Source organism: Sander vitreus, chromosome 22 (genome assembly GCF_031162955.1).
Source record: "Sander vitreus isolate 19-12246 chromosome 22, sanVit1, whole genome shotgun sequence".
In the NCBI taxonomy this organism is placed as follows: Eukaryota; Metazoa; Chordata; class Actinopteri; order Perciformes; family Percidae; genus Sander; species Sander vitreus.
Genome location: NC_135876.1, coordinates 4314075 through 4331716, shown reverse-complemented (window position 1 = coordinate 4331716; position 17642 = coordinate 4314075). Strand labels below are relative to the sequence as shown.

General features: G+C 41.4%; 1 protein-coding gene across 1 annotated transcript in view; it reads right to left on the bottom strand.

Annotated features, from left to right (window-relative positions):
* plppr5b (phospholipid phosphatase related 5b) overlaps positions 1 to 16648 on the bottom strand; it is a 97319-nt gene extending 80671 nt beyond the window's left edge. Inside the window, exon 1 of the mRNA XM_078280492.1 lies at positions 16439 to 16648. Within this exon, the coding sequence (XP_078136618.1) occupies positions 16439 to 16642 (204 nt within the window). The 5' untranslated portion in view covers positions 16643 to 16648. The remainder of the gene's footprint in view (positions 1 to 16438) is intronic.
* Positions 16649 to 17642: the final 994 nt, after the last annotated feature.

The following is a 17642-nucleotide window of genomic DNA, read 5'->3' as shown; positions in this document are numbered from 1 at the left end:
AAGTGCAACTGAAATAGTATTGAAAGGTATTCAGTATTTTATCTTAAATAACAAAAAATAAAGAAAAAGTGAAAGATTAAAGAAAGGCTTGTTTATTGCTAAGGCCATGTGGTTAAATTGAAATGATTTAAAAAAAATATAATAACAATAACATATAACAAATTGTTTAATTGGGGCTCTAGCCACACTTTACCCACAATTTCCACTAACTGCGGAACGGCTGCGGAACGGCTGCGGAATGGCTCCACTCCGTGTCCGCTCCGCTGCATGTCGGCTCCGTGTTCCGCCGTCCTTCAATACCCTCCAGGTCCGTATTTGTTGCGGTACAGCTACGGCCATGACTGACAGCTGAAGTCACGAGGACCCACGAGATCTCGCAAATTCACGTATGATCGCGCAATATAACAGGATGTAGTTTCTATAAACAGAACAACATTATGACTTTTTCAAAGTGTAGTGCAGGGAAATATGATCCGCCGTGAGCACGGTGTATTTTATTTTGAAAATTAACCGGATGTTTTATTTTGTTTCTGTGCTCGACTTCCTGTCCCGCACAATCTGCCCTGTGCTGAATTGCTGCGGAGCTCTCCGGCATCCGTCAAAAATAGAAGCTCTGTGTATCTGCTCCGGAGGGCTGCGGATCGCCAGAGCTGGGACGGAGTCGGAACGCAGCCGTTCCGCAGTCAGTGAAAATACACACATTGACTTTAATGGAAACCTAATGACTCCGCCGCCGTTCGAGAGCGGATCCGCAGCCTTTCTGCAGTTGGTGGAAATTGCGGGTTAGACCGTATACACATATATATATATATATATATATATTCTAGGGAAAATAATTAATTTTAAAAATCTTCGCAAGACATCATGAAACATACTTTTTTTTTCCACTTCTTGTGCTCACCAACTCTGCGTGTCATGGTCAAAGAAAAGTTGCATTTCATGTTTTATTCTTAAAACGTCACATTTTACGACCATTTATGACATGAGAGGCAGTCGTATTAAAGCTGACACGCCGTCAAACTCATGTCATATGTAAACAGCTTCATCAACATCATTTTCCTATTATTTATTTATTTCATCATTGTAGAAATGAAATGAAAAACAAATACCATCTGCTTCCGACTGCAGACCTGTGGTGCTGGGAGTTCAAGTCGTGCCACTTTCATATACGCAATATGATTTGTTAAGCTGTTGTTGTCATGCTTACCTGTGTTTGGCTCAGCTGTTTCAGAGCAATTACTAATTACCACATCCTGATTTATATTCCACTTCACCCACAAATTTAGTGCTTTCCGCTGCTGGACACATGAGCCAAAATAGCAGACGTTGTCCATAGGCCCAATTAGACGCAGCGTTATAACAAGATACTTTCTGTTGTTTTCCTCTGACCTACTCTCGGTTTCAGCAGGGAAACATGCCGTCTGTTCTGTACCATGGAAATCTCATATCCTCATCTATTTCTCATCAAACTTTCTATATATTTTTTTCCATTTAATTTTTTTTTTTATGTGTATTTTTCTTATTCTGTTGTTTGAATTTTTGAGCTGCTGTAACAAGGGAATTTCCCCAATGTGAGATCAATAAAGTATATCTTATCTCATCGTATCTACACTACACACTGAAAACCCTGTCAGCCTGCATGAAAACATCCCGACTTAATTACATCAAAAAGTAGTAATGAAGCCTGTCATCAAAGACAAACTGCCGGAGCAGCAGAGGAGATAGAAGGAAACATAAGCTGCTAAATCCGGTTGAATATAATATTGCAGCGTTGAGACTGTGTGCTGTGTGATGTGCCAGGATGCGCTGCGTTCTGTGTGTGCGTGTGTGTGTGTGTGCTCTAGATACACTCGTCCCCCTCCCACACTGCACTGTCAGCTTCAGACCAACTACTGCAGAGGTAATCACTGCACTTAACACTGCGCTGCACCCCTGTTGGCTGCATATTTATGAGTTCATTACACAATCAGCCGATAATTGGCGGAGCTAATGAAAGAGCAGTGAAACATAACAATAGCATCTTTCATCCAGGGGCCAGGGAGTTATAATGGCGAGGTAAGGATGTCCCTACTGTCCATGTTAAAGCTAATCCTGGTGATTATATTATGAACAAAGATCAGGTGAAAATAAAGGGAGTATATACAGGAAGAAAAATCCCATCAGGGAGTATTCAAGACCAAGTCATGTTGGATTGCTCCACTTTAAAGAGATCAAATCAACACTGATACACAGGTAGGTTTCATGTTTGATCCTTCTATCGGAGCTATGACACGGCAGGTCAGTCTCAATGCTATTTAAATGTAATGTTGTCGTTTTTACGGTGCATTCAGACCAAAAAAAGCGATCCGGCAATTTGCTGCAGTGGTTGTGCGGCGGGGGGAGTGTCAATGAAACGGCCCATTTGTGTGACGTCCTGTTGTGTTCTTTAACCCCCCAATGTAGCACAAGTAGACTTTATATTTCACAGTTACTGTTTTCCATCAGATCGTTTATAGATCTCGACATTTCCGACCGCACTTGAAGGCAACTTATTTCACAGGAGAGAGAGAAAGAAAACAGAAGAGCGAGACAAAGCGAGTGCTTTACATGAATGGCAACAGCAGCATGGCGTCTGGTTGCGTTTCTCCAAAAGTTGAGTCGGTCTCAACTTTTTGCCCCAGGCCCGCTGTGTTTTTTTGCGTGTCCCCCCCCCTGCGGCAACCCCCGCTACAGCCTAAAACGCACTACCCCCATTCAAAACTAATGGAAAGACCTGCGGCCGACGCAGGCTGTCTGAACGCAGCCGTACCCCTATTTTCCACCGGGCGCGTCTGCGCTGCATTCCGGAGGCACCGCCGCCTTCAAGTCAATGCTTGCTACTACACCAGCCGCCCCACGGCGCGTCCCAGAAGTGTGTGTGAAGCGGATCTCCACTCTGCTAAAGATACGTGCCAGGAAAACATAATAGACATCACAGATCCTTTTTATGAAGACAAAGTCAGAAAAGAGATGGCATGGAGTTTAATTGCAGGAGTGCTTAGAGTGGAAGGTAGATACTTGCTTAACAAACACCTGATTGTTCTGTAATGTTCTTGTAGAGACAATATAATCTCCGAGTTGGGCAGCAAGACTCTCTCTCTCTCTCTGAGACACTCCCGGTGTGGTATGGCATGTGATGGAGGATGGAACAAAACCGCGGCGCAGCTGGAACGCAGCACAAATCGAGGTTAGAATCCTGGAGCTAAGCTCAGGCTCAAGGTGAGCTGTAATCTGCAAGCAAGCTGTGTCTCAAAGTAACTAATCTACGTTCGTATATTAAAAATGCCTCATATGACTACACTGTAAACCTGAACAGTACTGCTAACTCATAAACGATACGGGTACAGCAATCAAAACCACACATATTTAGTTAATACCACTATAAACTACTAAGTCCTGTAAACGATGAATGTGCTTTTAATTGTATGTGGATTAATGTTTTTCAGTGTATATCAACATCTTAATGACAACTTTTGAGTAAACGGGGACGAAACGTCTGACGTCATCAGCGTCTCGATGCAACTGGCTTCGACAACAAGCCAACAACTCAAGATGGCTACCCGATGCGAGCGAGTATGCGGCTGGTAGCTATAGGCAAAATCGGCTAAATAATGCTGTTAACGTCGTCTTGCACCAGTCATCAACCTTGGTCGTTTTTTAAAGTGTGTCGATGCTGCTTCTGATAAGTGCTGTGGTGTGGTAAGTAAAAATAATGAAGTTTATTTTGTCCTGTGCAATGAGAAAGTTGGAGCTAACGACTAAGTTACGTTTTCAGTTGTAGCGAGTAACGTTAATGTAACCTCATTATTTTTTTTATTGTATTTTTATTAATGCGTTTACATTACTTCGTTAGAATAGATGAAGACATTTATTCTCTACCGTTGTCATTAACTTAAGGAATGAACGCGTAACGTTACTTGCGAGTGTAGGTCGGCTAGAAACATCTTCAACATAACATTAGCCTTTTACATCGGTGAAGTAACAAATTGACCCAACTAACTTGTTTTTTGAAACGCGGTATACTGTATGATATTGCAGGTGTGTGTTTTTGTATTGCGCCAACTGTGTCGACTTTGTATGTAATGTTACAGTTTGTGGTGAAACCGTCAGCATGCTAACATTAGCAGCTAGCGGCTATTGTCGCATGTACGGAGCACCGTTCTAATTTTTGGGCTTGCTGAGGTGCGCTGAAAAGGGATAACGTTAAGTGTATGAAACATCATTAACGTTACTGGTTTCAGATTTGTCATTGTCTTTTAAAACAAGAATAAAAGTTGACTTTCAGATTTCAAATGACTGATGATTAATGTGTATGACTTGTGTTTCTTTAAGCATTTTATATTCATATTTTAAGATAACCTTGACTGATATGATTGATCTTTTATTTCAGGTTCAAGTGGAGGGTAAGCAGAGTTTCTGACAAAACCCGGTATGATGCCCCCAGAAATGGTGTTTGTAGTTAAGTTTTTTGTGCCATGTGCCCATGGACTCACTCAATCGATACCATTGCAAACATAATTTGTAGAGTTTTTCCATCAATATTTTGCAAACTAATTTTTGTTTATGAGTAAAAAGTTAAATTTTGTATTAAAAAAAAATAGCAATTGCTTAAGACATCCGTTTTAGCTGGGCTAACATGATTTTTTTTTATCATTGTTTAGGCAATTGGCAGTCCTACTGAATTTCATGGTATGTTTTCAATGTGATTAGCTATCTGTTAGGGGTTGTATATTGATTTTGAATTACTTAAAAATATAGTAATTTTGATGATTATACAGGCATCTCATGGATTGCCATTTAGGTCAATTTAAGAAATAAAAAAGACGTATGCCAATGCATTGAAGAAATGTGCCTATGAAATTAATGAATATGTTAATCAAAAACGTAATGTGACTGCGAAATAAATCATGAAATAAATTTAATAGTAATATACATTCATAATTACACTTATTTATGAGGAAGGATGAAAGCAGGAGTGTTTCTGCTGTCCCCCATCCCTCGGTGCTCATGGAGGGGAATACTTCAGAAAATGGGGTTAGTTCATGATGAAAACAATGGTATAAATGATCAAAGTCCGGGCACTCACGATTTATCTGAATGTTGCTGCATGTATTTCTGTAGAAGCTACTCATAATTAATTGCCCCTACATAAAAAAAGCATTTTAAATTGAATACAATTTTGAAATAAAAAAAAAAACCTTATATAGATAAATGTGGGATTATGAAAAATGTCATAGATACATTATGTCATTGGCATATTAACTTAACATTGATTTAAAAGGCATTCCATTCATTAGTTATTCTAAGGATGTATGCCACTCGCACTAAAATGTATTTAAATTGCAGGGTACAGGTGATTCAATGGAATTGAAGCAAGATTATTTAGGCACTATCGTTTGCAACATAGCCACTACTCAAGAGTCCTCTGCCATGTCTGTACAGTGATTGCATTTGTACTTTTCAGTCATTTAATGCATTGAAATCCCACGTGTCACGGTGCCATGTTGACACATAAAGAGTAGATGAGACTGAGAGAGCACATGCAACATATACACTGTTTACATGTCCCCTATGTGACTTTAAACAACCATTTTCTGAGGCAACAGTATTTGGTCATTTGAGGAGTCATCTCAAAAGTCATGAGATGGTAACATGCCCTTTCAAGAACTGTAAATACACAACAAATGTGTATTCATCATTTAATGGGTACACCATGGAGGTAGTGCAGACTTTGATGATAATGTCTTTTTATCAAAAAATGACTGTGCCCCTGTCATACCTACTGCTGAAAGTGTTGATAAAGACCCTGCTCAGTGTCTCTCAGCGCAAACATATTTGATATTTCTGAGATGGACAGTCAATGTGATACTGAAAGTTTAAGGGTGCGGTTGCACCATAATTTGGCATCATTATTCCTAAAGATGCAGACTGTTCTTCATGTATCTGACACGGCATCTCAGGAAATAGTGGAGCATTTGAGTCAGGTTTTTATTCTGCCCCAGCCACTCCTCAGAAATACATTTAAAGAAGTCTTACGGAGCCATGACATTAATGCAAGTGAAAGTACTTTGGATGAGGTAGTCGCCGCTGTTATGGACAATAACATTCTTGTCAGTGCCGCAACCAAAGGTGAAGTGTTATCTTCAAACAAGAGAAGGAGAGCCTTTGTTGAGAAAAATTACCCTGTGGTAATGCCTGTTGAGTATGTGCTAAAACCTGGGCACACAGCAGTACACATTCCCATTCTTGAAATGATCCAGAAAATGTTCAGTCACACTGACATTTTGGACAAAATTCAAGAGACAAAGATTGCAGAAAAGGGGCATTATGAGAGCCACCAAGATGGCTCATATTTCAAAGACAATTAACTATTGTCTTCTTCAGACATGCTTAAATTACCACTCATTTTGTACGTTGATGATCTTGAAATAGCTAATCCACTTGGCACATCGAGGAAAATTCATAAACTGTGTTCTGTCTACTGGGTAGTTGCTGATCTCCCCAGTAAATACAGATCAGCCTTGCATGTGATACAGTTGGGAGCATTATGTAAAGTGTCAGACATTAAGGAGTTTGGATATGAACGAGCACTTGGTCCTCTGTTACGAGACATCTATACTCTTGAACAAGATGGTGTGTTCATTGAGTCCATTGGTAAGCTAGTAATGAGCACAGTCATGTGTGTGGTGTCCGATAACCTTGCAGCCCATGCATTAGCAGGTTTCACACAGTGTTTCAGAGCCAAATATTTTTGTAGATTCTGCACAGCTACTAGAGACGAAGTTCAGTCTCATGATGTTGGGCGTAGAACCTTTTGTCTGAGGACAAAAGCCAGCCATGACAGGGATGTGCATGCATACAAGGGGATAGTCAGGATCAGTTTGGTGTTAAGCGTATTTTCATACAGTCACTGGCTTCCCACCACCAGATGTGCTGCATGATCTGTTTGAGGGCATTGTGCCTGTAGAACTGGCCCTTTGTTTTAGAGAGATGATCCGTCACAAATACTTCACCCTTGAGTATTTAAATGGGAAAATTGCAACATTTCCATACCAACATACTGACAAGGTAAATAAACCCAAGCCTGTTCCAAAAACCTTTGCCATTAAAAACAGCATTGGTGGCAATGGCCATGAAAATGCTACATTGCTTAGACTACTCCCTTTGATTATTGGTGACACTGTTCCTGAGGGAGATGAAGCATGGACTGTACTGATGGATTTGAAAGATATAGTCGAGTTAGCACTCTGCCCATCATTTACTGAGGAATCCATTCAGTATTTACAGACCAAAATACAGGATCATAGACAGATGCTGCAGGAGGTCTTCCCTGATTTCATCCTCCGCCCTAAACATCACTACATTGAACACTACCCAGACCTCATACAGTGCTTTGGCCCTCTCCTCCACTTATGAACGATGAGATTTGAGGGAAAACACCGTTTTTTCAAGCGTGTGGTACAGGATACGCAAACTAAAACAATGGCAAAAAGGCATCAACATATGGTGGCTTACTATCTCAGTGCCCCATCATTCTTTAAACCTCACCAACAGACATCAAATGTCTCATCTGTGATGGTCTCACTGCTTCCCAATGTTGCAAAAGCATACATTGAACAAATAACAGAGAGCAACATGATTTACAGTACATCCAAAGTCAGCATTGATGGAATGGATTATGATGTAGGAATGTTTCTGTCTGTGGGGGAGAAGGGAGGGCTGCCTCAGTTTTGCAAATTTGAGCAGATTCTCCTCATGAATAATCATGTAGTCTTTCTTGGCAGAGAACACAAAGCAAACTACATTGAACATCTACGGTCCTATGAACTTTCCCCAGGACATTTAACTGTTCGGAACATCCCAGAGCTCAATGACAAATCACCTCTCTCTGCATAAAACACACCGAAATGATTCATATTACTAAACTAAAATGAGGTTGCATCTTGTGCCTAAAAATGAAGCCCTGTTGATTGTATCACAAGTTTTAAACATGTTTTTCTAAGTGAAAGGCTTAGTTGGAGGGAGAGAGGAAGAAAGGGGGAGAGAACGATCTAGAAAGAGTGGAGACAGATATGGAAGGAGAACAAAGAACAGCACAGAAAGACAAAAGCAGAAAGGGTGCTATACATGCACGGACAGAAGCAGAAGTTGAAGGGAGGGGTCAAAGAGATTAAAAAAACAGAGTGGCAGAGACAAGGAAAGACGGACAGAAAGATAGAGAGCCAAGGGGTTGGAGAGAGAGAGTACGAGAATGTGGCAGAGACATGGAAAGCTAGAAGAATATAGAGAGACAGAAAGAAGGGAAAGAGAGAGAATAGGTGACATAGATGGAAATAGAAAGAGACATGACAAGATATAAAATGATTTGTATGCATTGTGAAACAATACCTATTTTTTTTTTTTTTTTTAATAACAGAACGTGAAACATCAAGTCCAAATCAAGATGGCTGCTCCCCAGAAATTTGTGCTCCATGTATATGTTACCACAGATGTTGCAATGAAACTCACTTTAACTGAGCGACTAAAATCTGTAGAAGAGCTGATGAATATGATGCAAGAGAAGTTCAAGCCAAGACTAGATTGCGACTTCACTCTTCAATATGAAGACCCTGATTTTGATGGCCAACTAAGTGTTCTTGTGTACATTGCGGAGCTGCCAGAGAAGGGCACTTTGAAAGTCATGAGATCTGAAAGTGATGATGCCTCCACTGCAAGTTCAGACACAGACATACTTCCACATGTCCCTTTAACACAGCGTCAGAAGAATTGGCCAGATTCTTTCCCTGTACCTACATTTTCTTATGAAGTGGAGCATGTTCTATAAGAAGGAAATGCTGCCTTTGAAGCATCTAGAAAGACAATTGCATTGACAAGGGCCCAGAAGCACAACGTCTTAGAACGCATGGCCCGAAACGATGCACAGCTTCAAGCCATACCCAAACGACAAAGAAGTGGGTAAAGCAGCTGATAGCTCTGATTGCAACTCATCCGTGCCTCACTGAGCGTGGAAGTGATACTGGGTGGAAGGTCAATTTGAAGTACAAGATGGGGAATTATTGCTCAAAGCTAGCCAGAGCTGGATGTGCTGAGGTCTCCATCAACACAGGGAAGAGGAGCTCAAACAACCCTGAGAATGAGCATCCCCATGCCAACATTAAGAGAGCCCAACGTGCAGAGGTGAACTTCTTACCGAACTTTCCTAAAGGGGAGACCCAAGTAACTCTAGAAGAAATGAAAGTACAAATCTGTCAAGAGGTTGAAAAGAACCAGCTTTTGATCAAAAAGCTCATGCACTCAACCTTCGTTCTCCGAGTTCCGAGTTCCATCGCCTTACAAATGTGAACCTTTGCAACCAATTCTACTGTGAGCTTGACTGACACACACCATGACTGAGCCCTGTACAGGCAGAAGGCCTCCATGACAGGCAGGACGGCAGATTTGTTGAGAGAGATTTTAAGATTTTAATTTATGACCTCCAGGTGAGTATAAAATAAACTTAGACATGAACACAATGTTGCGACTTTGAATGAAGTCTGTACTGAGTTCTAAATCCATTGGAGTGTCATTTTTTAAGTATTTTTTTTAATTATAGGAACAAGGTGATGTCAACATGAGACGCACTCTGGCCCTTCATGCCCTCCCACTGTATCTGCGCAAGGATGCCTCTGAGTTCTTCAAGACCTGCAATGTAAGTACTAGCATATATGTCAATTAATCACTACAGTATTGATATTGTATGGGAAACCAACCTTAATCAAACATCATTCCCATTTGCACATACTGCAGTTGCAGCAAGTTGAAAATCAGCAAAATCTTGTGTTGGTTTACTTAGTGCCAGAGATGGGGACTCGAGTCTGAGACTCGGACTTGAGTCGCACTTAAGTCGCACAAACAGCTGACTTCAGACTTGACTCGGACTCGACCCAAAAGACTTCAGACTTGACTTGCGACTCGACCCAAAAGACTTCAGACTTGACTCGGACTCGAGCTTCGAGATTCGTCAACAACCTGTTTTCGTGCAATTATTGCTTTTTAAATCAAAATGTATTCATGTATTTCTATTTTCTTTTATTGGCGCATATACGGGGAAACGTATGACGAGCTGTATGTCCCCTGCCCTTTGCCATAATGTGCAACGTAACGCATGCACCTATGTGCGCGCACTCACATATCAAAAAATGCATTGCCGATGGCGACACCAAATTGTTGTTGTGCCTTTTCTCATTAGTTTTGCTTTCAATAACTTGGTAAACAGTGGCAGTAAGCTAACAGCTACATGCAAAGTGTGTGGCACCAAGATAAATGATGAGGGATCAACAACGTCGGACTTCATCAGGCATCTCAAAACGCACCTAAATAGGTCAGTCACTCACAGACTAATGTGAAAAGAGACGTTACATTTAGCATATATCGTCACAACAAGCTAACCATCGCAAAGTGTTGTGCTAATGCTGGGAACAGGCAAATTGTATCTTATAGTTAGTGCTTGCTGAGGCTAAGACATCCATGGCGCACAGGAGGCAGGACGCACGGATCCATCTCCCCAGGAACAAACGCTGTGCCGGGTGGGCAAACTCATGTGATGCGTAATTGATCCCGTGGATGATTTGTAGGCTATTAAGTGAACAAGGTGTACCCGGTCCACCAAACACTGGGCTGTCTTGACTGTCAAATTCTGCACATATTTCTGTTACTGTAGGTCTATAGGGATGTGTTAAGTAGCCTAGACCCCATAAAGTTATCCTACAACTGATTTTGATACTGTACTGTATGGATGGTAGCTACAGGACATGTTTTGAATTCATAAGATTTAACAATACAGTGTTAGGGACAGATCAGATGGCCAGAGACTTGAGACTTGAGACTTGGACTTGTGGCAAAAGACTTGAGACTTGACTTGAACTTGCCCCTCAAAGACTTGAGACTTGACTTGGACTCGAGCTCAAAGACTTGAGACTTGGACTTGCAAAAAATGACTTGTGAACATCTCTGCAATATGATCATCGGTGCTCCCTCTACACTTTAAGATCAGTACAAGCTATCATGATGCTTTTGTAGTTGCGAGTGGGAATCAGGGGGCCCCCGCATAACTAGTGCTTGTAACACGTCAGTGCATGGCCCCACAAGGTGAGGTGTCTTTAAGAACACACATCACTAACTCTAGTAATCAAGTAATCAATATATATATATATATATATATATATATATATATATATATATGTGTGTATATATATATCGATAGTTTTGAAATATTTTGTCCTCATAAATGCTCAATTGAACTTCTTGGTTCATACAGTCACACCTGTATAAGGATTCTAGTTCCGGCAACATGTTTGCATTATAACATTTGTTTATATTCATTATTTCCATTTGGTTTTTTTTAAACTGTAAGAAGTGAAATAGAAATAACTTATGGCATGTGTAGGCCTCCATACAGCCTTGTTTAAAAAACTCAAAGACCCTTAACAAAAAAAAACTATAGTTTTCCTTTGCCAATAGCGACCAATAATTGTTTAATTTCAAAGTTTAATTTAATGTAAATGTATTATGGACTGCAACCTCATGATTTTCACGGAAACGTGGTAACAACAGCGCTGTGCAACAGTGTGCAGACGATGAGTGCGACGAAACGAAAGCTAGACACATGAGTCTAGATGACGTTAACCACGCAGTTACTCATGGACCCTCCCCCTCTCACACATTGGCCACCTGTGGCAGACTCACTCTCTCCTCCTTTTCAACATGAAATAAAAAAAAGTCATCTAATTTGCAGGTCGCAAATGTGCAACTAGTTTTAAAAATGACTTGCACGGTCTCAAAAAATTGTCGCAAAATGCTGTCTGAAGCCCTGACTGATGAAACTCTGAAACTCTCTGAATCTGTATGTGACTCGCCGGAGCCGCTACCCAAGACAGCCGCGTGACATGATACCAAACCACTGCCAGACAACGGACTTTATGGAGCCAGTTCATATTCCTCTATGTATTATATTACTCCTGTTGCCACAGTGGAAAGCATTGATGCTTTGGCGTTGATGCTTCACTAGTTTTTCTCTGTGCTGCACACACACCACACACACAGACTGGTCTGAGTGGGCGGAGTGGGTGAGAGAGGAACAGAACCATAGGAGAGAGGTAGAAAGGCCAAACACTAGTGATTGTCATGTCAGTGGCATAATAAATTGTGTGACGTCATATCGGTATTTGCGATATAGCAATTAACAATATACCACGAGGGACAATGTCAATATTATTATGTATATCGATATATCGCCCAGCACTAAGCAGAGATGTTCACAAGTCATTTTTTGCAAGTCCAAGTCAAGTCTCAAGTCTTTGAGCTTGAGTCCAAGTCAAGTCTCAAGTCTTTGAGGGGCAAGTTCAAGTCAAGTCTCAAGTCTTTTGCCACAAGTCCAAGTCAAGTCTCAAGTCTCTGGCCATCTGATCTGTCCCTAACACTGTATTGTTAAATCTTATGAATTCAAAACATGTCCTGTAGCTACCATCCATACAGTACAGTATCAAAATCAGTTGTAGGATAACTTTATGGGGTCTAGGCTACTTAACACATCCCTATAGACCTGGTGAAATATTAACCTAAGTCTGTCACATCATATGGATACAACTATAAAGATACAATTTGCATGTTCCCAGCATTAGCACAACACTTTGTGATGGTTAGCTTGTTACCTGTGATTATATATGCTAAATGTAACGTCTCTTTCACTCAAAAAAATGTCTAATGTCGAAGTGGAAATCAAGCGAAAAGTGGCAGCGCCACACCATTTACAGAACAACATGCATCTCAGTGTCAGTCCAAATTACGCACAATAAGCAGTATGAACTCACTGATGTAATGCCATTTATTTTCTAAGTGTTGGTACGCTCAGTGAAACTGAGCCCAGCGCGAGGGAGACCCGACTCAGAGGAGGAGAGGTTAGTGAGACCGGCGTCTCCACGGCAGGTGACAGTGCGCATGGATCCGCTGCACCACGCATGGATGAAATAATGAAATAGTAAATAGGACTACAGTAACAGAAATATGTGCAGAATTAAGACAGTCAAGACGGCCCAGTGTTTGGTGGACCGGGTACACCTTGTTCACTTAATAGCCTACAAATCATCCACGGGATCAATTACGCATCACATGAGTTTGCCCACCCGACACAGCGTTTGTTCCTGGGGAGATGGATCCGTGCGTCCCGCCTCCTGTGCGCCATGGATGTCTTAGCCTCAACAACCACTAACTACAAGATACAATTTGCCTGTTCCCAGCATTAGCACAACACTTTGCAATGGTTAGCTTGTTACCTGTGACGATATATGCTAAATGTAACGTCTCTTTTCACATTAGTGTGTGAGTGACTGACCTATTTAGTTGCGTTTTGAGATGCCTGATGAAGTCCGACGTTGTTGATCCCTCATCATTTATCTTGGTGCCACACACTTTGCATGTAGCTGTTAGCTTACTGCCACTGTTTACCAAGTTATTGAAAGCAAAACTAATGAGAAAAGGCACAACTCCAGGTGGATTTGGTGTCGCCATCGGCAATGCATTTTTTGATATGTGAGGGCGTGCACATAGGTGCATGCGTTACGTTGCACATTATGGCAAAGGGCAGGGGACATACAGCTCGTCATATGTTTCCCTGTATATGCGCCAATAAAAGAAAATAGAAATACATGAATACATTTTGATTTAAAAAGCAATAATTGCACGAAAACAGGTTGTTGACGAGTCTCGGAGCTCGAGTCAAGTCTGAAGTCTTTTGAGTCGAGTCGCAAGTCAAGTCTGAAGTCTTTTGGGTCGAGTCCGAGTCAAGTCTGAAGTCAGCTGTTTGTGCGACTTAAGTGCGACTCAAGTCCGAGTCTCAGACTCGAGTCCCCATCTCTGTCATATTGCAAGATTTTAAACCTCGCATTTGAAATTATTCTCATATTTTGAATTGTCATTTGCAGCAGGGAGATGAACCAGATATATTTCTGACACCGCAGAGGCTCGCCTTACCATGGTCCCTGCCAGCACTTCTGCAATCCACTTCAACCCTGAGAGCATTTCTGTTGTCACTGTAGATGACATTGTTGTGAAGGATCTCCCTCAGTTGGCTGATGGGTTCATAGTGTTGTTTGGTCCGATTTACACATTGAATTTGGAATATCCAAAAAACGTCATCCACACATTAACCTTTATTCAGAAAATAGTGATGTCTTGATGATAACAAACCACTCAAACCGTGCCTTCTGAATCTGAGAAATGAGTTGTTCAAAGAGTGAACAAAGCAAGAGCTTTGAATGCAGACGTGCATTCACGTTAATCCTCGTGTGTGCCTCTGTCAATTCCAGTGATAATGTTCGAGATGATGTAAATCAAACACTGGATTAAGTGCATTCCTTGATGCAAATTTTCATATTAAATGTATAGTTTTTTCATGCAGTTTTTTTTTTAATTCTTTTGCCTTATCTACCTCGCCTAAGAACTGCACTTTGATTTTCTGTTGTTGATCAACCGTTAATTATTGGTTAACAAGGGAGTGATGTTGGAAAATCCAAATTAGCATTCTCAGTGACAACTTTAATTGTTTTATTTTATTTCACTTATATTTATTGAGATTTATTTTACTTGCACTTTTCCAAGCAGTATTTCTTTTTTAAGGATTATTAAGGGGAAATGTGGCATCTTGTGTATTTTAAATTAAGTTTTGAAAAACGTTTTATTTTCAGTAAGTTTTTGGAAATTACAAAATTACAATTATTCAGTTAAGGTGTAGTCGGTAAAATCTAATCTTAATAGGTGTAATGGAATACATTTTATTTAGCACTGACAACAGTTAAAAACATAAATATTACTTTTAAGTTAAAATATAAAAAAAAACTAAAGATACATTTTAAGTTAAATGAACAAATATGTTTTATTTATATATATATACACTCAAAAAACATTAAAAGCATTACTTAAATATTTTCGTGTAATCAATTACGTCAAATATTTTGAGTACTGTTTTACAGTGTATGTAAACTGTGAAAGATGTCGCTCATTCTGATGAGCCTCTTTTAGCTTTGGCTTCCTTCCATTATTTCCAAAAGCAGCAGCTCTGATTAAAGCCAGAGTACTCTCCCTGCTCGGCAGACAGACGCAGGTAGAGGCAAGCTGGTGAACACGGTGCAGCATTTAGCAGCTAAAGAGACAGAAGACGAGTTGGTAGAGAGCAGAAACAGCTAAAAGACTCCCATTCATCAGGTGGACTCCGAATGAATCCTCACGTCGCTGGGTGTATAAATAGGCTCAAACATTCACCACATCAATGTATGTTAATGTTGTGTTCACAGCTCGTTACGCTGCCCCCAAGTGGCCAGACAAATCGAATAAATACAACTTTTGAAAACCACCATGACAGCAATTACTCAATATTCATCCATATTCCTTCAGAGACAGCAGCTGAACAGGTTTCAGATCCCATCCTGTTAATGAGCGATGGCAAAGTCCACTCTGTCTCTCAATGAGATGTTGGACATTATATCATGGGGCAAAGATCAGGTCACAAGTAATCTACATGGAGGCTGGATCAGGACAATACACCCCCCCCACCCGAGATGTCGACTAACTCTTTATCAGATTGACCGTCAGTCGTCTCTTGTTTTGCATTTTGAAGAGATCAATCGCTACGGATGAACAGGTAGCTTTCACATTTGATCTCATTTGATGAGTTATTAGAAGGCCGCCTGTAAATGCCTGCCAAAATGTGATCTTGCCATTTCTGACATCAGCAGTAATCTATAAGTAGATGCTATAAAAACAAAGATATCATAGTCACTCAGGATAATGATGGCAGTTAACATCGGATTAGGTAGCGTTCACATTTGACGTGAATGTGACATTTTAAATGTGGTTCTTGGCAGTTTCTGCAGGGTAATTGGGAACAAAACATGCCCTGAGGAAAAACATATGTCTTGGTTCTTACTTCTTATTGGATTTTGTGTGTGTTTTTTAATCAATACAATAATCTAGGGCTGTTTGTTCTATACAATGTCATGACATTGTGAAAGTGTCATCGCAAGATCCTAGAACCCGCAGTGAAATCTATAAAGGTCTTATTTTGTGCAACAGTCCAAAAGCCCCAAAAGGTAGAGTTAACAGTGATATCAAACAGAGACAAGCAGCAGACGCTCCCATTGGAGAGGCTGCAACCAGAGAATGGCATCACAAATGACCTAAATAATGAATAAATTATTCAAATTGCTGGCAATTTGACTCATTGTATTAATCAACATATAATTCAGTGCTACAGTAATCAAACATTATGTGCTAATGTTCCAGAATTTATTTGAAAACAATATCTAGAATAATGGAGATGAGATGAATGCTCATCGGTGAGCCTACAGGTCTGACGGCTGAAGTTTTTGCAGATGGAGTGGGCACTCACCAGCAGCGTGGGCAGCCCGGCCACCAGGGCGTACAGCAGGACGGGCGGGACGGCGCTGCTGTTCTCCGGCCCCAGGTAGGGCTTGGTGTACGTGGTGTCGTAGCAGAAGAAGCCCTGCACGTGCACGCTGAAGGTGTCGGTGTACTCGAAGTAGTAGGCCAGCATGACGGTCCCGGCCATGATCACCAGCTGGAAGTACAGCATGATGCAGACAGAGAGCGAGAGACATTTAATTAGAACAAAGCCTTTTCTCTCTCTCACTCTCCCTCTCTCGCGCCTACCCAGCCTCCCCGGCGGCACCGACTCCCGCTACCCGGCACATGACGGCTCGGCTGCGCGCGATCAGCCGCTCGCTGACTGTGGTGGAGGCTTGCTCGCTCGCCCTGGCTTACTCTGCTCGCTGCTGCGGCGACTAACGTTACACACTCTCTCTCTGTGTGTGAGAGAGAGCGAGTGAGGGAGGGAGGGGGGGGAGAGAGCGAGGAAGGGAGTGAGGGAGAGCCAGCGGACGTGTGAGGGTGTTTTAAAGCATGAAAAAGGTTGAGGAGGCTTTTGCGACCCTCCTCTATATATGTGTGTGTGTGTGTGTGTGTGTGTGTGTGTGTGTGTGTGTGTGTGTAAGAAAGGGAGACAGATTAGAGGGACGTGTAAACAAGGATTGACAGCTCCCTTCATCTGTATCTGATACATCTAATACTGTATCTGAAGTCTCTTTTATATAGGCCTTAGTGGTCCCCTAATACTGAATCTGAAGTCTCTTTCCCGAAATTCAGCCTTGGTGCAGAATTACAGCCACTAGTGCTAGTCCCACAATGAGCTTTCCTTAGGATGTGCCATTTCTGTGTCTGTAGCTTTAAATGCTATTGAGGAGGAGAGGGGGGGCGGGCCAAATTCTCTGGCTGGGCAAAGCAGAGAAAGGGGAGGTAACCTTTCCCCTTATGACGTCATATAGGGAAGATTCCAGATCGGCCCATCTGAGCTTTCATTTTCTCAAAGGCAGAGCAGGATACCCAGGGCTCGGTTTACACCTATCGCCATTTCTAGCCAATAGGGGACCATAGGCAGGCTGGGGGAACGCATATTAATGTTAAAAAAAACCTCATAAAGTGAAATTTTCATGCCATGGGACCTTTAAGTTCAAACTTTAAAGGAGTAACATCACTGCTGTGAGACACAGTGTCTCTGACAGTCACACAGTGTTACC